This window comes from Telmatherina bonti (assembly GCF_933228915.1).
Source record: "Telmatherina bonti genome assembly, chromosome: 3".
Classification (NCBI taxonomy): domain Eukaryota; kingdom Metazoa; phylum Chordata; class Actinopteri; order Atheriniformes; family Telmatherinidae; genus Telmatherina; species Telmatherina bonti.
In genome coordinates this window covers 2,027,556-2,049,621 of record NC_136621.1, presented here as the reverse complement: position 1 = coordinate 2,049,621, position 22,066 = coordinate 2,027,556, and the positions used below count along the sequence as shown (strand labels likewise).

General features: G+C 44.4%; 1 protein-coding gene across 1 annotated transcript in view; it reads right to left on the bottom strand.

Moving 5' to 3' along the window:
• The window catches only part of LOC306774847 (girdin-like), a gene marked incomplete at both ends in the record, with an annotated part of 104,922 nt that overhangs the window by 81,716 nt on the left and 1,140 nt on the right, over positions 1-22,066 (bottom strand). Inside the window, 10 exons of the mRNA XM_079265020.1 lie at positions 14,626-14,770; positions 16,823-16,969; positions 17,052-17,210; positions 17,826-17,907; positions 18,537-18,697; positions 18,848-18,988; positions 19,090-19,173; positions 19,255-19,313; positions 19,616-19,685; positions 21,002-21,107. Coding sequence (XP_079121146.1) covers positions 14,626-14,770; positions 16,823-16,969; positions 17,052-17,210; positions 17,826-17,907; positions 18,537-18,697; positions 18,848-18,988; positions 19,090-19,173; positions 19,255-19,313; positions 19,616-19,685; positions 21,002-21,107 — 1,154 coding nt within the window. The remainder of the gene's footprint in view (positions 1-14,625; positions 14,771-16,822; positions 16,970-17,051; positions 17,211-17,825; positions 17,908-18,536; positions 18,698-18,847; positions 18,989-19,089; positions 19,174-19,254; positions 19,314-19,615; positions 19,686-21,001; positions 21,108-22,066) is intronic.

The window sequence follows — 22,066 nt, the reverse complement described above, 5'->3', positions numbered from 1 at the left end:
AGTATCTAGAATGTGGTTACTGTTCTGGATGGTAGTATCTAGAATGTTGTTCCAGTTATGGATGGTAGTATCTAGAATGTTGTTCCAGTTATGGATGGTAGTATCAAGAGTGTTGTTGCAGTTCTGGATGGTAGTATCAAGAATGTCGTTCCTGTTCTGGATGGTAGTATCTAGAATGTTGTTCCAGTTATGGATGGTAGTATCTCGAGTGTTGTTGCAGTTCTGGATAGTAGTGTCCAGAATGTTGTTCCTGTTCTGGATGGTAGTATCTAGAATGTCGTTCCTGTTCTGGATGGTAGTATCTAAAACGTTGTTCCTGTTCTGGATGGTAGTATCTCGAGTGTTGTTCCAGTTATGGATGGTAGTATCTCGAGTGTCGTTCCAGTTCTGGATGGTAGTATCTAGAACGTTGTTCCTGTTCTGGATGGTAGTATCTCGAGTGTTGTTGCAGTTCTGGATAGTAGTGTCCAGAATGTTGTTCCTGTTCTGGATGGTAGTATCTAGAATGTCGTTCCTGTTCTGGATGGTAGTATCTCGAGTGTTGTTGCAGTTCTGGATGGTAGTATCTAGAATGTCGTTCCTGTTCTGGATGGTAGTATCTAGAATGTTGTTCCTGTTCTGGATGGTAGAATCTAGAATGTTGTTCCTGTTCTGGATGGTAGAATCTAGAATGTCGTTCCTTGTCTGGATGGTAGAATCTAGAATGTTTTTCCTGTTGTGGATGGTAGTATCTAGAATGTCGTTCCTGTTCTGGATGGTAGTATCCAGAACGTTGTTCCAGTTCTGGATGGTAGTATCTAGAGTGTTGTTGCAGTTCTGGATGGTAGTATCCAGAATGTGGTTACTGTTCTGGATGGTAGTATCTAGAATGTCGTTCCTGTTCTGGATGGTAGTATCTAGAACGTTGTTCCTGTTCTGGATGGTAGTATCTCGAGTGTCGTTCCAGTTCTGGATGGTAGTATCTCGAGTGTCGTTCCAGTTCTGGATGGTAGTATCTAGAACGTTGTTCCTGTTCTGGATGGTAGTATCTCGAGTGTCGTTCCTGTTCTGGATGGTAGAATCTAGAATGTCGTTCCTGTTCTGGATGGTAGAATCTAGAATGTCGTTCCTTGTCTGGATGGTAGAATCTAGAATGTTTTTCCTGTTCTGGATGGTAGTATCTAGAATGTCGTTCCTGTTCTGGATGGTAGTATCCAGAACGTTGTTCCAGTTCTGGATGGTAGTATCTAGAATGTTGTTCCTGTTCTGGATGGTAGTATCTAGAATGTTGTTCCAGTTCTGGATGGTAGAATCTAGAATGTCGTTCCTTGTCTGGATGGTAGTATCTAGAATGTTGTTGCAGTTCTGGATGGTAGTATCTAGAATGTGGTTACTGTTCTGGATGGTAGTATCTAGAATGTCGTTCCTGTTCTGGATGGTAGTATCTAGAACGTTGTTCCTGTTCTGGATGGTAGTATCTCGAGTGTCGTTCCAGTTCTGGATGGTAGTATCTCGAGTGTCGTTCCAGTTCTGGATGGTAGTATCTAGAACGTTGTTCCTGTTCTGGATGGTAGTATCTCGAGTGTCGTTCCAGTTCTGGATGGTAGTATCTCGAGTGTCGTTCCAGTTCTGGATGGTAGTATCTCGAGTGTCGTTCCAGTTCTGGATGGTAGTATCTAGAATGTGGTTACTGTTCTGGATGGTAGTATCTAGAATGTCGTTCCTGTTCTGGATGGTAGTATCTAGAATGTCGTTCCAGTTCTGGATGGTAGTATCTAGAGTGTTGTTGCAGTTCTGGATGGTAGTATCTAGAATGTGGTTACTGTTCTGGATGGTAGTATCTAGAATGTCGTTCCTGTTCTGGATGGTAGTATCTAGAACGTTGTTCCTGTTCTGGATGGTAGTATCTCGAGTGTCGTTCCAGTTCTGGATGGTAGTATCTCGAGTGTCGTTCCAGTTCTGGATGGTAGTATCTAGAACGTTGTTCCTGTTCTGGATGGTAGTATCTCGAGTGTCGTTCCAGTTCTGGATGGTAGTATCTCGAGTGTCGTTCCAGTTCTGGATGGTAGTATCTCGAGTGTCGTTCCAGTTCTGGATGGTAGTATCTAGAACGTTGTTCCTGTTCTGGATGGTAGTATCTCGAGTGTTGTTGCAGTTCTGGATAGTAGTATCCAGAATGTTGTTCCTGTTCTGGATGGTAGTATCTAGAATGTCGTTCCTGTTCTGGATGGTAGTATCTAAAACGTTGTTCCTGTTCTGGATGGTAGTATCTCGAGTGTTGTTCCAGTTATGGATGGTAGTATCTCGAGTGTCGTTCCAGTTCTGGATGGTAGTATCTAGAACGTTGTTCCTGTTCTGGATGGTAGTATCTCGAGTGTTGTTGCAGTTCTGGATAGTAGTGTCCAGAATGTTGTTCCTGTTCTGGATGGTAGTATCTAGAATGTCGTTCCTGTTCTGGATGGTAGTATCTCGAGTGTTGTTGCAGTTCTGGATGGTAGTATCTAGAATGTCGTTCCTGTTCTGGATGGTAGTATCTAGAATGTTGTTCCTGTTCTGGATGGTAGAATCTAGAATGTTGTTCCTGTTCTGGATGGTAGAATCTAGAATGTCGTTCCTTGTCTGGATGGTAGAATCTAGAATGTTTTTCCTGTTCTGGATGGTAGTATCTAGAATGTCGTTCCTGTTCTGGATGGTAGTATCCAGAACGTTGTTCCAGTTCTGGATGGTAGTATCTAGAGTGTTGTTGCAGTTCTGGATGGTAGTATCCAGAATGTGGTTACTGTTCTGGATGGTAGTATCTAGAATGTCGTTCCTGTTCTGGATGGTAGTATCTAGAACGTTGTTCCTGTTCTGGATGGTAGTATCTCGAGTGTCGTTCCAGTTCTGGATGGTAGTATCTCGAGTGTCGTTCCAGTTCTGGATGGTAGTATCTAGAACGTTGTTCCTGTTCTGGATGGTAGTATCTCGAGTGTCGTTCCAGTTCTGGATGGTAGAATCTAGAATGTTGTTCCAGTTCTGGATGGTAGTATCTCGAGTGTCGTTCCAGTTCTGGATGGTAGTATCTAGAACGTTGTTCCTGTTCTGGATGGTAGTATCTCGAGTGTTGTTGCAGTTCTGGATAGTAGTATCCAGAATGTTGTTCCTGTTCTGGATGGTAGTATCTAGAATGTCGTTCCTGTTCTGGATGGTAGTATCTAAAACGTTGTTCCTGTTCTGGATGGTAGTATCTCGAGTGTTGTTCCAGTTATGGATGGTAGTATCTCGAGTGTCGTTCCAGTTCTGGATGGTAGTATCTAGAACGTTGTTCCTGTTCTGGATGGTAGCATCTCGAGTGTTGTTGCAGTTCTGGATAGTAGTGTCCAGAATGTTGTTCCTGTTCTGGATGGTAGTATCTAGAATGTCGTTCCTGTTCTGGATGGTAGTATCTCGAGTGTTGTTGCAGTTCTGGATGGTAGTATCTAGAATGTCGTTCCTGTTCTGGATGGTAGTATCTAGAATGTTGTTCCTGTTCTGGATGGTAGAATCTAGAATGTTGTTCCTGTTCTGGATGGTAGAATCTAGAATGTCGTTCCTTGTCTGGATGGTAGAATCTAGAATGTTTTTCCTGTTCTGGATGGTAGTATCTAGAATGTCGTTCCTGTTCTGGATGGTAGTATCCAGAACGTTGTTCCAGTTCTGGATGGTAGTATCTAGAGTGTTGTTGCAGTTCTGGATGGTAGTATCTAGAATGTGGTTACTGTTCTGGATGGTAGTATCTAGAATGTCGTTCCTGTTCTGGATGGTAGTATCTAGAACGTTGTTCCTGTTCTGGATGGTAGTATCTCGAGTGTCGTTCCAGTTCTGGATGGTAGTATCTCGAGTGTCGTTCCAGTTCTGGATGGTAGTATCTAGAACGTTGTTCCTGTTCTGGATGGTAGTATCTCGAGTGTCGTTCCAGTTCTGGATGGTAGTATCTCGAGTGTCGTTCCAGTTCTGGATGGTAGTATCTCGAGTGTCGTTCCAGTTCTGGATGGTAGTATCTAGAACGTTGTTCCTGTTCTGGATGGTAGTATCTCGAGTGTTGTTGCAGTTCTGGATAGTAGTATCCAGAATGTTGTTCCTGTTCTGGATGGTAGTATCTAGAATGTCGTTCCTGTTCTGGATGGTAGTATCTAAAACGTTGTTGCTGTTCTGGATGGTAGTATCTCGAGTGTTGTTCCAGTTATGGATGGTAGTATCTCGAGTGTCGTTCCAGTTCTGGATGGTAGTATCTAGAACGTTGTTCCTGTTCTGGATGGTAGTATCTCGAGTGTTGTTGCAGTTCTGGATAGTAGTGTCCAGAATGTTGTTCCTGTTCTGGATGGTAGTATCTAGAATGTCGTTCCTGTTCTGGATGGTAGTATCTCGAGTGTTGTTGCAGTTCTGGATGGTAGTATCTAGAATGTCGTTCCTGTTCTGGATGGTAGTATCTAGAATGTTGTTCCTGTTCTGGATGGTAGAATCTAGAATGTTGTTCCTGTTCTGGATGGTAGAATCTAGAATGTCGTTCCTTGTCTGGATGGTAGAATCTAGAATGTTTTTCCTGTTCTGGATGGTAGTATCTAGAATGTCGTTCCTGTTCTGGATGGTAGTATCCAGAACGTTGTTCCAGTTCTGGATGGTAGTATCTAGAATGTTGTTCCTGTTCTGGATGGTAGTATCTAGAATGTTGTTCCAGTTCTGGATGGTAGAATCTAGAATGTCGTTCCTTGTCTGGATGGTAGTATCTAGAATGTTGTTCCTGTTCTGGATGGTAGTATCTAGAATGTTGTTCCTGTTCTGGATGGTAGTATCTAGAATGTTGTTCCAGTTCTGGATGGTAGAATCTAGAATGTCGTTCCTTGTCTGGATGGTAGTATCTAGAATGTTGTTCCTGTTCTGGATGGTAGTATCTAGAATGTTGTTCCTGTTCTGGATGGTAGTATCTAGAATGTTGTTCCTGTTCTGGATGGTAGTATCTAGAATGTCGTTCCTGTTCTGGATGGTAGTATCTAGAATGTCGTTCCTGTTCTGGATGGTAGTATCCAGAATGTCGTTCCTGTTCTGGATGGTAGTATCTAGAATGTTGTTCCTGTTCTGGATGGTAGTATCTAGAATGTTGTTCCTGTTCTGGATGGTAGTATCTAGAATGTCGTTCCTGTTCTGGATGGTAGTATCTAGAATGTCGTTCCAGTTCTGGATGGTAGTATCTCGAGTGTCGTTCCAGTTCTGGATGGTAGTATCTAGAATGTGGTTACTGTTCTGGATGGTACTATCTAGAATGTTGTTCCAGTTATGGATGGTAGTATCTAGAATGTTGTTCCAGTTATGGATGGTAGTATCTAGAGTGTTGTTGCAGTTCTGGATGGTAGTATCTAGAATGTCGTTCCTGTTCTGGATGGTAGTATCTAGAATGTTGTTCCAGTTATGGATGGTAGTATCTCGAGTGTTGTTGCAGTTCTGGATGGTAGTATCTAGAATGTCGTTCCTGTTCTGGATGGTAGAATCTAGAATGTCGTTCCTGTTCTGGATGGTAGTATCTAGAATGTTGTTCCAGTTATGGATGGTAGTATCTAGAATGTCGTTCCTGTTCTGGATGGTAGTATCTAGAATGTCGTTCCAGTTCTGGATGGTAGTATCTAGAATGTCGTTCCAGTTCTGGATGGTAGTATCTAGAATGTGGTTACTGTTCTGGATGGTAGTATCTAGAATGTCGTTCCTGTTCTGGATGGTAGTATCTAGAATGTCGTTCCAGTTATGGATGGTAGTATCTCGAGTGTTGTTGCAGTTCTGGATGGTAGTATCTAGAATGTGGTTACTGTTCTGGATGGTAGTATCTAGAATGTCGTTCCTGTTCTGGATGGTAGTATCTCGAGTGTTGTTGCAGTTCTGGATAGTAGTATCCAGAATGTTGTTCCTGTTCTGGATGGTAGTATCTAGAATGTCGTTCCTGTTCTGGATGGTAGTATCTAAAACGTTGTTCCTGTTCTGGATGGTAGTATCTCGAGTGTCGTTCCAGTTATGGATGGTAGTATCTCGAGTGTCGTTCCAGTTCTGGATGGTAGTATCTAGAACGTTGTTCCTGTTCTGGATGGTAGTATCTCGAGTGTTGTTGCAGTTCTGGATAGTAGTGTCCAGAATGTTGTTCCTGTTCTGGATGGTAGTATCTAGAATGTCGTTCCTGTTCTGGATGGTAGTATCTCGAGTGTTGTTGCAGTTCTGGATGGTAGTATCTAGAATGTCGTTCCTGTTCTGGACGGTAGTATCTAGAATGTGGTTACTGTTCTGGATGGTAGTATCTAGAATGTCGTTCCTGTTCTGGATGGTAGAATCTAGAATGTCGTTCCTGTTCTGGACGGTAGTATCTAGAATGTTGTTCCAGTTATGGATGGTAGTATCTAGAATGTCGTTCCTGTTCTGGATGGTAGTATCTAGAATGTTGTTCCTGTTCTGGATGGTAGAATCTAGAATGTTGTTCCTGTTCTGGATGGTAGAATATAGAATGTCGTTCCTTGTCTGGATGGTAGAATCTAGAATGTTGTTCCTGTTCTGGATGGTAGTATCTAGAATGTCGTTCCTGTTCTGGATGGTAGTATCCAGAACGTTGTTCCAGTTCTGGATGGTAGTATCTAGAATGTTGTTCCTGTTCTGGATGGTAGTATCTAGAATGTTGTTCCAGTTCTGGATGGTAGAATCTAGAATGTCGTTCCTTGTCTGGATGGTAGTATCTAGAATGTTGTTCCTGTTCTGGATGGTAGTATCTAGAATGTTGTTCCTGTTCTGGATGGTAGTATCTAGAATGTTGTTCCTGTTCTGGATGGTAGTATCCAGAACGTTGTTCCAGTTCTGGATGGTAGTATCTAGAATGTTGTTCCTGTTCTGGATGGTAGTATCTAGAATGTTGTTCCAGTTCTGGATGGTAGAATCTAGAATGTCGTTCCTTGTCTGGATGGTAGTATCTAGAATGTTGTTCCTGTTCTGGATGGTAGTATCTAGAATGTTGTTCCTGTTCTGGATGGTAGTATCTAGAATGTTGTTCCTGTTCTGGATGGTAGTATCTAGAATGTTGTTCCTGTTCTGGATGGTAGTATCTAGAATGTCGTTCCTGTTCTGGATGGTAGTATCCAGAATGTTGTTCCTGTTCTGGATGGTAGTATCTAGAATGTTGTTCATGTTCTGGATGGTAGTATCTAGAATGTTGTTCCTGTTCTGGATGGTAGTATCTAGAATGTCGTTCCTGTTCTGGATGGTAGTATCTAGAATGTCGTTCCAGTTCTGGATGGTAGTATCTCGAGTGTCGTTCCAGTTCTGGATGGTAGTATCTAGAATGTGGTTACTGTTCTGGATGGTAGTATCTAGAATGTTGTTCCAGTTATGGATGGTAGTATCTAGAATGTTGTTCCAGTTATGGATGGTAGTATCAAGAGTGTTGTTGCAGTTCTGGATGGTAGTATCTAGAATGTCGTTCCTGTTCTGGATGGTAGTATCTAGAATGTTGTTCCAGTTATGGATGGTAGTATCTCGAGTGTTGTTGCAGTTCTGGATGGTAGTATCTAGAATGTCGTTCCTGTTCTGGATGGTAGAATCTAGAATGTCGTTCCTGTTCTGGATGGTAGTATCTAGAATGTTGTTCCAGTTATGGATGGTAGTATCTAGAATGTCGTTCCTGTTCTGGATGGTAGTATCTAGAATGTCGTTCCAGTTCTGGATGGTAGTATCTAGAATGTCGTTCCAGTTCTGGATGGTAGTATCTAGAATGTGGTTACTGTTCTGGATGGTAGTATCTAGAATGTGGTTACTGTTCTGGATGGTAGTATCTAGAATGTCGTTCCTGTTCTGGATGGTAGTATCTAGAACGTTGTTCCTGTTCTGGATGGTAGTATCTCGAGTGTCGTTCCAGTTCTGGATGGTAGTATCTCGAGCGTCGTTCCAGTTCTGGATGGTAGTATCTAGAACGTTGTTCCTGTTCTGGATGGTAGTATCTCGAGTGTCGTTCCAGTTCTGGATGGTAGTATCTCGAGTGTCGTTCCAGTTCTGGATGGTAGTATCTAGAACGTTGTTCCTGTTCTGGATGGTAGTATCTCGAGTGTCGTTCCAGTTCTGGATGGTAGTATCTCGAGTGTCGTTCCAGTTCTGGATGGTAGTATCTCGAGTGTCGTTCCAGTTCTGGATGGTAGTATCTAGAATGTGGTTACTGTTCTGGATGGTAGTATCTAGAATGTCGTTCCTGTTCTGGATGGTAGTATCTAGAATGTCGTTCCAGTTCTGGATGGTAGTATCTAGAGTGTTGTTGCAGTTCTGGATGGTAGTATCTAGAATGTCGTTCCTGTTCTGGATGGTAGTATCTAGAATGTCGTTCCTGTTCTGGATGGTAGTATCTAGAACGTTGTTCCTGTTCTGGATGGTAGTATCTCGAGTGTCGTTCCAGTTCTGGATGGTAGTATCTCGAGTGTCGTTCCAGTTCTGGATGGTAGTATCTAGAACGTTGTTGCTGTTCTGGATGGTAGTATCTCGAGTGTCGTTCCAGTTCTGGATGGTAGTATCTAGAATGTCGTTCCTGTTCTGGATGGTAGTATCTAGAATGTTGTTCCTGTTCTGGATGGTAGAATCTAGAATGTTGTTCCTGTTCTGGATGGTAGAATCTAGAATGTCGTTCCTTGTCTGGATGGTAGAATCTAGAATGTTGTTCCTGTTCTGGATGGTAGTATCTAGAATGTCGTTCCTGTTCTGGATGGTAGTATCCAGAACGTTGTTCCAGTTCTGGATGGTAGTATCTAGAATGTTGTTCCTGTTCTGGATGGTAGTATCTAGAATGTTGTTCCAGTTCTGGATGGTAGAATCTAGAATGTCGTTCCTTGTCTGGATGGTAGTATCTAGAATGTTGTTCCTGTTCTGGATGGTAGTATCTAGAATGTTGTTCCTGTTCTGGATGGTAGTATCTAGAATGTTGTTCCAGTTCTGGATGGTAGAATCTAGAATGTCGTTCCTTGTCTGGATGGTAGTATCTAGAATGTTGTTCCTGTTCTGGATGGTAGTATCTAGAATGTTGTTCCTGTTCTGGATGGTAGTATCTAGAATGTTGTTCCTGTTCTGGATGGTAGTATCTAGAATGTCGTTCCTGTTCTGGATGGTAGTATCTAGAATGTCGTTCCTGTTCTGGATGGTAGTATCCAGAATGTTGTTCCTGTTCTGGATGGTAGTATCTAGAATGTTGTTCCTGTTCTGGATGGTAGTATCTAGAATGTTGTTCCTGTTCTGGATGGTAGAATCTAGAATGTTGTTCCTGTTCTGGATGGTAGAATCTAGAATGTCGTTCCTTGTCTGGATGGTAGAATCTAGAATGTTGTTCCTGTTCTGGATGGTAGTATCTAGAATGTCGTTCCTGTTCTGGATGGTAGTATCCAGAACGTTGTTCCAGTTCTGGATGGTAGTATCTAGAATGTTGTTCCTGTTCTGGATGGTAGTATCTAGAATGTTGTTCCAGTTCTGGATGGTAGAATCTAGAATGTCGTTCCTTGTCTGGATGGTAGTATCTAGAATGTTGTTCCTGTTCTGGATGGTAGTATCTAGAATGTTGTTCCTGTTCTGGATGGTAGTATCTAGAATGTTGTTCCAGTTCTGGATGGTAGAATCTAGAATGTCGTTCCTTGTCTGGATGGTAGTATCTAGAATGTTGTTCCTGTTCTGGATGGTAGTATCTAGAATGTTGTTCCTGTTCTGGATGGTAGTATCTAGAATGTTGTTCCTGTTCTGGATGGTAGTATCTAGAATGTCGTTCCTGTTCTGGATGGTAGTATCTAGAATGTCGTTCCTGTTCTGGATGGTAGTATCTAGAATGTCGTTCCTGTTCTGGATGGTAGTATCTCGAGTGTTGTTGCAGTTCTGGATGGTAGTATCTAGAATGTCGTTCCTGTTCTGGATGGTAGTATCTAGAATGTTGTTCCTGTTCTGGATGGTAGAATCTAGAATGTTGTTCCTGTTCTGGATGGTAGAATCTAGAATGTCGTTCCTTGTCTGGATGGTAGAATCTAGAATGTTGTTCCTGTTCTGGATGGTAGTATCTAGAATGTCGTTCCTGTTCTGGATGGTAGTATCCAGAACGTTGTTCCAGTTCTGGATGGTAGTATCTAGAATGTTGTTCCTGTTCTGGATGGTAGTATCTAGAATGTTGTTCCAGTTCTGGATGGTAGAATCTAGAATGTCGTTCCTTGTCTGGATGGTAGTATCTAGAATGTTGTTCCTGTTCTGGATGGTAGTATCTAGAATGTTGTTCCTGTTCTGGATGGTAGTATCTAGAATGTTGTTCCAGTTCTGGATGGTAGTATCTAGAATGTCGTTCCAGTTATGGATGGTAGTATCTAGAATGTCGTTCCTGTTCTGGATGGTAGAATCTAGAATGTCGTTCCTGTTCTGGATGGTAGTATCTAGAATGTTGTTCCAGTTATGGATGGTAGTATCTAGAATGTCGTTCCTGTTCTGGATGGTAGTATCTAGAATGTCGTTCCAGTTCTGGATGGTAGTATCTAGAATGTCGTTCCAGTTCTGGATGGTAGTATCTAGAGTGTTGTTGCAGTTCTGGATGGTAGTATCTAGAATGTGGTTACTGTTCTGGATGGTAGTATCTAGAATGTCGTTCCTGTTCTGGATGGTAGTATCTCGAGTGTTGTTGCAGTTCTGGATAGTAGTATCCAGAATGTTGTTCCTGTTCTGGATGGTAGTATCTAGAATGTCGTTCCTGTTCTGGATGGTAGTATCTAAAACGTTGTTCCTGTTCTGGATGGTAGTATCTCGAGTGTCGTTCCAGTTATGGATGGTAGTATCTCGAGTGTCGTTCCAGTTCTGGATGGTAGTATCTAGAACGTTGTTCCTGTTCTGGATGGTAGTATCTCGAGTGTTGTTGCAGTTCTGGATAGTAGTGTCCAGAATGTTGTTCCTGTTCTGGATGGTAGTATCTAGAATGTCGTTCCTGTTCTGGATGGTAGTATCTCGAGTGTTGTTGCAGTTCTGGATGGTAGTATCTAGAATGTCGTTCCTGTTCTGGATGGTAGTATCTAGAATGTGGTTACTGTTCTGGATGGTAGTATCTAGAATGTCGTTCCTGTTCTGGATGGTAGAATCTAGAATGTCGTTCCTGTTCTGGACGGTAGTATCTAGAATGTTGTTCCAGTTATGGATGGTAGTATCTAGAATGTCGTTCCTGTTCTGGATGGTAGTATCTAGAATGTTGTTCCTGTTCTGGATGGTAGAATCTAGAATGTTGTTCCTGTTCTGGATGGTAGAATATAGAATGTCGTTCCTTGTCTGGATGGTAGAATCTAGAATGTTGTTCCTGTTCTGGATGGTAGTATCTAGAATGTCGTTCCTGTTCTGGATGGTAGTATCCAGAACGTTGTTCCAGTTCTGGATGGTAGTATCTAGAATGTTGTTCCTGTTCTGGATGGTAGTATCTAGAATGTTGTTCCAGTTCTGGATGGTAGAATCTAGAATGTCGTTCCTTGTCTGGATGGTAGTATCTAGAATGTTGTTCCTGTTCTGGATGGTAGTATCTAGAATGTTGTTCCTGTTCTGGATGGTTGTATCTAGAATGTTGTTCCTGTTCTGGATGGTAGTATCCAGAACGTTGTTCCAGTTCTGGATGGTAGTATCTAGAATGTCGTTCCTGTTCTGGATGGTAGTATCTAGAATGTTGTTCCAGTTCTGGATGGTAGAATCTAGAATGTCGTTCCTGTTCTGGATGGTAGTATCTAGAATGTTGTTCCTGTTCTGGATGGTAGTATCTAGAATGTTGTTCCTGTTCTGGATGGTAGTATCTAGAATGTTGTTCCTGTTCTGGATGGTAGTATCTAGAACGTTGTTCCTGTTCTGGATGGTAGTATCTCGAGTGTTGTTGCAGTTCTGGATAGTAGTGTCCAGAATGTCGTTCCTGTTCTGGATGGTAGTATCTAGAATGTCGTTCCTGTTCTGGATGGTAGTATCTCGAGTGTTGTTGCAGTTCTGGATGGTAGTATCTAGAATGTTGTTCCAGTTCTGGATGGTAGTATCTAGAATGTGGTTACTGTTCTGGATGGTAGTATCTAGAATGTGGTTCCTGTTCTGGATGGTAGAATCTAGAATGTCGTTCCTGTTCTGGACGGTAGTATCTAGAATGTTGTTCCAGTTATGGATGGTAGTATCTAGAATGTTGTTCCTGTTCTGGATGGTAGAATCTAGAATGTTGTTCCTGTTCTGGATGGTAGAATCTAGAATGTCGTTCCTTGTCTGGATGGTAGAATCTAGAATGTTGTTCCTGTTCTGGATGGTAGTATCTAGAATGTCGTTCCTGATCTGGATGGTAGTATCCAGAACGTTGTTCCAGTTCTGGATGGTAGTATCTAGAATGTTGTTCCTGTTCTGGATGGTAGTATCTAGAATGTTGTTCCAGTTCTGGATGGTAGAATCTAGAATGTCGTTCCTTGTCTGGATGGTAGTATCTAGAATGTTGTTCCTGTTCTGGATGGTAGTATCTCGAATGTTGTTCCTGTTCTGGATGGTAGTATCTAGAATGTCGTTCCTGTTCTGGATGGTAGTATCTAGAATGTCGTTCCTGTTCTGGATGGTAGTATCTAGAATGTCGTTCCTGTTCTGGATGGTAGTATCCAGAATGTTGTTCCTGTTCTGGATGGTAGTATCTAGAATGTTGTTCCTGTTCTGGATGGTAGTATCTAGAATGTTGTTCCTGTTCTGGATGGTAGTATCTAGAATGTCGTTCCTGTTCTGGATGGTAGTATCTAGAATGTCGTTCCAGTTCTGGATGGTAGTATCTCGAGTGTCGTTCCAGTTCTGGATGGTAGTATCTAGAATGTGGTTACTGTTCTGGATGGTAGTATCTAGAATGTTGTTCCAGTTATGGATGGTAGTATCTAGAATGTTGTTCCAGTTATGGATGGTAGTATCTAGAGTGTTGTTGCAGTTCTGGATGGTAGTATCTAGAATGTCGTTCCTGTTCTGGATGGTAGTATCTAGAATGTTGTTCCAGTTATGGATGGTAGTATCTCGAGTGTTGTTGCAGTTCTGGATGGTAGTATCTAGAATGTCGTTCCTGTCCTGGATGGTAGAATCTAGAATGTCGTTCCTGTTCTGGATGGTAGTATCTAGAATGTTGTTCCAGTTATGGATGGTAGTATCTAGAATGTCGTTCCTGTTCTGGATGGTAGTATCTAGAATGTCGTTCCAGTTCTGGATGGTAGTATCTAGAATGTCGTTCCAGTTCTGGATGGTAGTATCTAGAATGTGGTTACTGTTCTGGATGGTAGTATCTAGAATGTCGTTCCTGTTCTGGATGGTAGTATCTAGAATGTTGTTCCAGTTCTGGATGGTAGTATCTAGAGTGTTGTTGCAGTTCTGGATGGTAGTATCTAGAATGTGGTTACTGTTCTGGATGGTAGTATCTAGAATGTCGTTCCTGTTCTGGATGGTAGTATCTAGAATGTTGTTCCAGTTATGGATGGTAGTATTTCGAGTGTTGTTGCAGTTCTGGATGGTAGTATCTAGAATGTCGTTCCTGTTCTGGATGGTAGTATCTAGAGTGTTGTTGCAGTTCTGGATGGTAGTATCTAGAATGTCGTTCCTGTTCTGGATGGTAGTATCTAGAATGTTGTTCCAGTTATGGATGGTAGTATCTCGAGTGTTGTTGCAGTTCTGGATGGTAGTATCTAGAATGTCATTCCTGTTCTGGATGGTAGTATCTAGAATGTCATTCCTGTTCTGGATGGTAGTATCTAGAGTGTTGTTGCAGTTCTGGATGGTAGTATCTAGAATGTCGTTCCTGTTCTGGATGGTAGTATCTAGAATGTCGTTCCTGTTCTGGATGGTAGTATCTCGAGTGTCGTTCCAGTTCTGGATGGTAGTATCTAGAATGTCGTTCCTGTTCTGGATGGTAGTATCTAGAATGTCGTTCCTGTTCTGGATGGTAGTATCTAGAATGTCGTTCCTGTTCTGGATGGTAGTATCTAGAATGTCGTTCCTTTTCTGGATGGTAGTATCCAGAATATCGTTCCTGTTCTGGATGGTAGTATCTAGAATGTTGTTCCAGTTATGGATGGTAGAATCTAGAATGTTGTTCCAGTTCTGGATGGTAGTATCTAGAATGTTGTTCCAGTTATGGATGGTAGAATCTAGAATGTTGTTCCTGTTCTGGATGGTAGTATCTAGAATGTTGTTCCAGTTATAGATTGGCAGTATCTCGAGTGTTGTTGCAGTTCTGGATGGTAGTATTCAGAATGTTGCCGGGATCCACATGTATCTCTGACATCTTGGAAAACCTGTTGGGAACTTTTCTCACCATTTATAGTGGAGTTATATGCAGATATACTGAACATGGTTCTATCGCAGAATGAGGAAGAATCCTTCACAACATTCCTGTATCCAAATTCTGTTCCGGATCAGAGTCTAACTTAGACCAGGACCCGCTGTCAGAAAAACAAAAACATGAAAATCAGTCCTGTAATTTTTGTTGGTAACAGACAGACAACCTCGTCACCTGCTTGGTGGAGGTAAGAAAACTGCTGCATGCATGTGATGGCTCTGCTCCAGATACAATCTGAGTATCTAACACACAGGTAGAGTCAGGGAGACATCTCCATGGTGACACACTCCGGCACCAGCTCCTACCTTGGGAGTTTTCTGAGGCTTTGGAGAGTTGCTCCAGTTCCCAGCCTAGATGCTGAGACTCCTCCATGCTCCTCCTTTGTGCCAAACACAGAGCCAGGTTCTCTTCCTGTAACTCCTCGATGCGCCTCTGATCAGTATCCTTCTCCTGAAACCAAAACACAAAGAAACTCATCCTGCTGTAAGGACTACCTGAGCTCTGAGGCCTGATCCAAAACCTCCACCAGCCCCATCAGATGGCCCAACGCCTCCTTTCTGCAGGGATAAGTTCCCTGTTTTGACATGATCATGTTGTACTCGTGACATCCTGATTGACTAAAAGAAGGAAGTTTTCTGACAACAGTGAAAGGGACTCTTTTAACTGGTGGTACGGACCTGAAAACAAAAACATAAACTGAATGTAAACAGAACATCCACAACCCAGGCCAAATATCTGTTTAGCAGGTTCAACAGAAGGGATCCAAAAGCCCCGCTCCAACTCCCTCAAGGTTTTAGGAAAACTGTTACGGCTGTTGTAAATTTGCTCTTCTCAAAGCACTCATCTTGTGGCTTCAACTTAGTTTTGCGTGGCGTTGAAATGCGAGAGGTTCCTTGACCTGTACATCGTGTTTACATAAAATCCAAACTCGTCACTGGCTTCGTTTTGTCCAGACCTGCCCATTAAAGGCATCAGCACGGTAATTGGGAATGATGTTGCTGGTGGTTTAGTGGTTCCAGGTTCAGGTTTATTGGATGACCCAGTGGCCAGTAAGACACCAGACTCTCATTCTAAATCCCCCAAGTTGTATCCAGCTTGTGCGGTCACACATGGAGAGACGAGTATGAAAGCTGACAGAAATTCAGAGATTAGAGCTCGGAAGGACAAATTCTTGCTTCCTGATGACACTCCGACAAGTGTGAACGAATTGTGAATAATTGTCATAAAAGATTATTCCATGCAAACTGTCTTGCTAAAGAATGCCTTGTAGCCTCACAGAAAGACGAAGCGGATTCATAATGGCTCCTCTGTTAGGAAAGAATTCCAAATTAGTGACAAAGTTCTTGCTTTCTTGCCTGTTTTCGGTTCCGCTTTGTCAGGAAAATACGACGGTCCATTTGAGTTCAGAAAAGTGTGGAAGATTACAACTATGTGATCAAAACCCCTAATCCCAGGCAAACATTGCGAGTCAGTCATGTGAACATGCTTGAGCTGTACCATTTGCAGCCTGTTACTGGATCTGTGTGTGTCACTGCCGACTGTAGAACAGAACCAGAAGAAGTGACTAGCCCAGAAGATGACGATCTGCATTCATCTAGATTTGGTAACTTGACCGCTTGTCTACCTAATTCTGAAATGTTAAAATCACTGCACAGTATTCTTGACCATTTGACTCCTGAGCAAAAAGAAAATGTTGTGCCTTTTAATGAATGAATTTCTGTATTTTTTAACCTGCTTCCTGTTGTAGTCTTTAACAACCCACTTGGCTGTCACGCAAAACCAATGTCTCATGCGGTGAGCTTTGTTAGTCCCAGACTTCAATCTAGAAATGCGACACGAAAGAAAATGTCGTGAGTATTCTTTTTCTTTTTGTTGTTTGTTTATGTTTACAAAACAATGTTTTGTAACTTCGGGGGGGGGGGGGGGGGGGACCTCCCCTGGCTGGGGTTGGCTCTTCTCGTCACCTGGTCTCATCGTCGTCGCTGAGTGGTTGCTCTCTGAGCCAATGAAGATTCGACACCTCTCCACACCAGTAATATAGAGCATCACCTCCTTCATTCAGTGACAGCTGTGTGGTGGCGACAGCTTTCCCTCTCTGAGACTGGTTGTTGTTTTAAGGAGCTGTTCCGGCCTTGTGTGCAGTATTGTTGGCTTTTTGGGTAGCCTTTCAGCTTAGCCATTTGTTTAGCTGTTTTGGTTGTTTTGTGTGACTTGGGTGGTTAATGGTGCTTGATTGTGCTTTTTTAAATAGTTCTGTTTTGTGTTTGTAAGCTGCACCATCTGCCCTCCCATTTGGGCCTGTATTGTTTTTTTTCTCTTTATGGGACAATAAAATTTCCCAAAACTTACTTTCAGTCTGGCACCTTTTTGCTTTATGTAGCGGCCCTTACCCCTAGATAAGCTGGGCCGTAACAAAAACCAACCTGCAATCTTGCTTCTAAACAGAGAAATAAGTCAGGTTTCGTACTCCTGTCGGCGTGTGCAGCGGGCTCAGAGTCTGACCTGCTCCATGTCATGGACCTGCGCCGTCAGCAGCAGATTCTGCTTCTCCAGCTGGTGCATCTTATCGGTGCGCGTCCTCCAACCCTCCAGCTGGTCTTCCAATACTTCTTTGGTTTCTTGGAGTACCCTGTTGTCTTCCTTCAGATCCTGACAGGAAAACAGATTTACAGTAAACCCCAGCTTCCTTCTCAGTAGCATTACGTATGCAAAGCCTTGATGATGCTTCAACCTCCACTTTGGCCTTGTAGAAGTCCATCTTATGCAGCTGCTCCCTGTAGCGCCCGACTTCACTCTCCAGCTTGTCCGCCTTGATGGCTCTCTCTCTGAGGGCATCCATCTCATCCCGGTAGGCACGGGCAGCGCGAGCGTCCACAAGTAGCTGGGAGTTCTGGGGAGGGTTTGCACAGACTTTCACACAGAGTAAGGGCTTCGAGTAAACTCACCTCTGCTGTTCTGAGCCAGACACCACTGTTTGTTGTCAAACAGCATATGTGAAAAAAATAACTTTTCTAAGAATAAAAAACGTACTTCATTGTTTTTGCTTCAGTTTGACAGCGATAATAAATGTTGCTTTGAGGTGCAGGAAGCTGCTTCGGAGAAAGTTTGGTGGCTTTGCAACTGGCAGAAGAAGTGGGATTGCCTTTCATACAGAAGTGAATCTACCTTACAGGATCTGCTGCATGTGTTAGATATGATACCATACTCTGGCACGGCGCTGTAAATGATCACAGCTGACACCAGGCTGTGTAAAAGATGAAGCCAATACAGAAAAGCCGTGAAGTGTCATATCTCTGATGGGCACCAAAACATCAGTGATTCTAACAGACTGTTGCAGGAATGAATGTGATTATGATTTACTGATGGTGATCAGACATATCTGGAGGTGTGTGGTTGTAGCTCAGGGTGGCATTAGCTGTTAAGCACCGTCCTGCAGCACAGTAGTGTTCATGATGTTAATCTGCAGGAGGTTCATGAGGTTAATTTCCTCTTTGCTGCTTTGTACCTCCTGCTGGATCCTCTTCAGCTCTGCCTCCACGTTCTCCAGCTCATGTTTGGAGTCCAGCATCTGCTCACTCTTCTCCTCTCTGTGGTCACATGAGCAGCGTGGATTAGCATCAAAGAAGGATGTAAAAGATAAGGAAGTCATCATTTATGCTACAAAAATCCCAGAGCTGATTCTGCAGTCGTTAAAAAGACGTCATGCAACCTGAGCATCCCAACATGAGAGGATAACACAGCAGAGATGAGCAGATGCATCAGAGACTGTGATTGGATCAGAGTGTGTGTGTGTGTGTGTGTGTGTGGTATCCGCTGTAATGCACATGGATGTGGGTCAGTGGAAGTGTGCAGCCATCGGAGCTCCCAAGCAGGCAGCAATGTGGGCCAAACTCCGCAGGGCTTCTCTCATCCTGCACCGTCACTCCGTTTGCAGCTTCTCACATAAAACACGATGAATGCAGAGCGGACAATCTGCGTCTCGCTCTTTGGTTGGAATCTCAGATCAGTCTGCATCCATGTGAAATAAATCAGAAAAGCTTCACAACTAATGAAATGAAATGAAATAAAATAAAAGCCTCAAAAACGCCTCAGATATATATGGATGTTGGGGCTCGTATTTATTCCGTTACGTTTTCTGTGTATTTTTATTATATGACAATTCTAGAGACAACATGTTGAAGAGACACCAAACTTATTCCGTATATCGGTTCCTTACAGTTCTTGTCTGAGTCGCCGGACCTTGGCCTTGGAGTCGGCCAGTTCCACCAGCAGGTGTTGCTGCTGCATGCTGGGAGAGAAGCTGGAGGACGGCGGGCCGGAGGGGCCACTGACAGAGCTAGCAGAGCCTTCTTTATCCTGCACGAGCTGCGTTAGAGTCTGCACAGATAAAAGGAGAAGACTGCAGCAGGTTGGGGGGGGGGGTGTTATTATGCTTTGTCTGCTTCTGGTTTTTAACTGTTAAACTGTTTTTAGATCATTGTCATGGCTACATTTGCAGAAAGCATGTTGTGTTTGTGACTACACTACCTCCAGATGGGTGTGTCTCTGGCCCAGCAGGTATGTGAGGTGTGCGGCCATGTTCCTCATGGCTGCCTCCATCTCCTGTGGGTGCATGTCGCTGGACTCCAGCCACTGCAGGTCCAACACGTTCTCCTGGCTGTGGGTCAACTTGTAACGGCAGGAAAAGCAGGTCAGAGCTGTGTGGACCGAACAACACGTCAAAACAGCAACGCTGCGGCTTACAGGCATTGACACGGAGAACCCTGTACCTCCTGAATGTGTGCAGCTATTGCAGCCTTTGTGTCAAAATCAAGGCTCTGGATCCTTTCAATGTAGTCCTCTTTCTTCTCACACTGCAAAGAGGTGAGGAATAAACTCACATTTGAAACAAATAACTTTTCCGTTTTAAAAAGACATCAGATGACAGTCTTCACCTGGACCGCACATCCCAGCAGCAGCAGCAGCAGCTTCTTCATCTCCTTCAGACTTTGCTCTAAATGGAAGAGAAAACGTTAAAGACGGCGATCCTCTCAGACTCATGGCGTGGTTTCAGCGCTACAGAGTTCTGGCTGGGGGATTTGGGTCAGCGCTTGTCGAAGCGTTGCCATCACAAGCCGGTGCAGTTATCAGACTGATGGATGAGCTGAATTAAGATGGTGTCAGTGAGAACTTTAACATTCTGTCTGAGACGAAGGAAAAGCACAGAAACTCTCCAGTATCTCATTGTCGACACCGATCTCAGAGCCTGTTTCCAGCCAATCAGAGTGGCGACAGAGCTGCAGGAAAACAACGTACCACTGTAAGGCGTTCCACCAAGCAGCAGCACGTCTGGCAGAGGAATCAGGATTAATTGTCTCAGATGGTCCTGCAGAGAAGAGAAACAGGCGGAGAGGCGTGGTGAGAGAGAAGCACAGTTTGCTTAAAGTGAAGCAAAAACTGAATGAAAGCGTCGTTGAGGTTTTAGTGCTCCAGAGGATGTGGATGTAGGCGTGTCCAGCACACGGCACGGCGCCAGACCCGTGGACAGGGACCAACAGAGGGCGGAGGGCCAGTTTCCCTGGTGCGGCGCTGAACTCATCCAACACCGTTGCATGTTTCCTCGTTTGAGCCGACGGGCGGCGTGGGGGTGTGGGGATGTTCAGGTTGTTCTGAGCATGTGCAGAAACCCTTTAAGGACAGTTAAACTGAAGCCAAATTTCTTGTTTCTGTGTGAAATGAGGCTGCAGAGAGAAGACTCTCGGACTTTTAGCGCTGTAAAACACTTGAAGACATTCATGGCTGCATGAAGATGAACCCAAACAGCCACATGCTGCCATGCAGAAACGTCGTTCCCATCGTTCAGCGTAGCCACCAGCTGAATGACGTCTGTAGCTACGTAAAGGTGAGGGGTCCCAGGAAGCCGCCATCTCTGCTGAGTCTGAATGTGGAAATGGGACTAAGCGCCAGAGCCAAGTCACGTCTTCCAGAAGCGCTCCTGATGGGAGCAGAGGTTAGCTAAAGAGGAGTCAAGCCTTTCAACCAGAACAATGACCCCGAAATGGCCGGCAGCATCTTTTCCTGCGCTGCCCCGTTGGATACGTGATGAATCGTTCTGATGGTGGAAAAACACAAGCAGGTTTCGAAAATGTCTAAAATTTCTCATGTTTGCTCCTCGTGAACCTGTGGCTGACAAGTTATGACAAATAAATCAAAGAAATTCTATTTTACGACCAAAAGGAACTTAATAGAGCAGAAAAACAGTTTGCAGACTCCAGCTGATGAAATATGATGTTATAAAGGGAATTTTCCTTCATCTATTGACCCTGCTGTGTCTTCTGTTAAATCAGTTCTCTTTAAAGTCTGAAATCTCAGCTCAAACTGCACACAGTTACTCCGGCAGACAGAATATCTGAGCGTGGCTGGCGTCGCTCAGGAGTCTGGTGAGCGACTGTTGCTGCAGCTTTACTCCGCTGGCTGATTACACAGATGTCAACATGCTGATATTTAGGCCACACATCTTAAGAAGGGCAACATGATGCACTGGGACACGCGTCACGCAGGAGCGTGCATGACACGGAGTTGGAGGAAAAAACCAAATTCATCAGATTTAGAGACTCAAAGCCTTGACTGTGAAGCTTTGAAATGTTTTGTGTCACATGAAGCTCAGGAATCAGAGAAAGGAAGAAGAGTCCAGAAACTCACCAGATAAAACGCACTGATTTGCTGAACAAGACAGCTGAGGTTGTGGATCCTCTGACTGGGATCCCGGCAGACCTTGAAGCCCCTCTGAGGAGCAGCCGAGGGGGAGCTGCAGATGATGGAAGCAGAAAGACATTATATGTTATATGCTGCTTGGAGGATGGACATGGAGACGGGCTCCTGGATGCAGCCGGAACCACCGTTTACACGGTCCGGTCTGGTCCAGTCCGGTCTGGTCCACTCCGGCCCGGGCCGGTTCGGTCTGGGCTGGTCCGGTCTGGTCCAGTCCACTCCGGGCCGGTCCGGTCTTGGCCGGTCCAGTCTGGTCCAGTCCACCCCGGGCCGGTCCACTCCGGTCCAGTCCACTCCGGGCCGGTCCACTCCGGTCTGGTCCACTCCGGCCCGGGCCAGTTCGGTCTGGGCTGGTCCAGTCTGGTCCAGTCCACTCCGGGCCGGTCCGGTCTGGGCCGGTCCAGTCTGGTCCAGTCCACTCCGGGCCGGTCCGGTCTGGGCCGGTCCAGTCTGGTCCAGTCCACTCCGGTCCAGTCCACTCCGGGCCGGTCCACTCCGGTCCGGTCCACTCCGGTCCGGTCCGGTCCGCACAGGAACAAGCAAAGCAGACACCCATCCATGCTGCTTTCCCGTCTCTGGACTCTGGCTGCCTTCCATCTGTTTCCCACTGGAACGACAAACCAGACCCTAATCCTGGAGGCTCTCCCAATCCGGGAGATTACCCCCCCCCAACCCTAACCCCCCCGTACGGCTTTGTTTTGCTGGTGGAGTCGTGCCCACGGGGGATGAATGGACACTGCAGACAGAATCACCAACAAGCCCAGATCATTCTGCTTCCTTCGCAGCTTCTGACATTCTGCTGTAAAACTGCAGGAGAAACAGCTGAGGTTTGGCAAGGGGGGGTGGGGGGGTCCCCACAGCATCCTCTATGCTGTAGCAGATCGTTTTGGTCTTCATGTTCTCCACTCTCAGATAACTGGCGTGTTGTCTGATAAGTTCATAGAAGTAACGAGGAAGTTACATGTAGAGTCTGCAGCCGGGGACAAACTGGCTGAC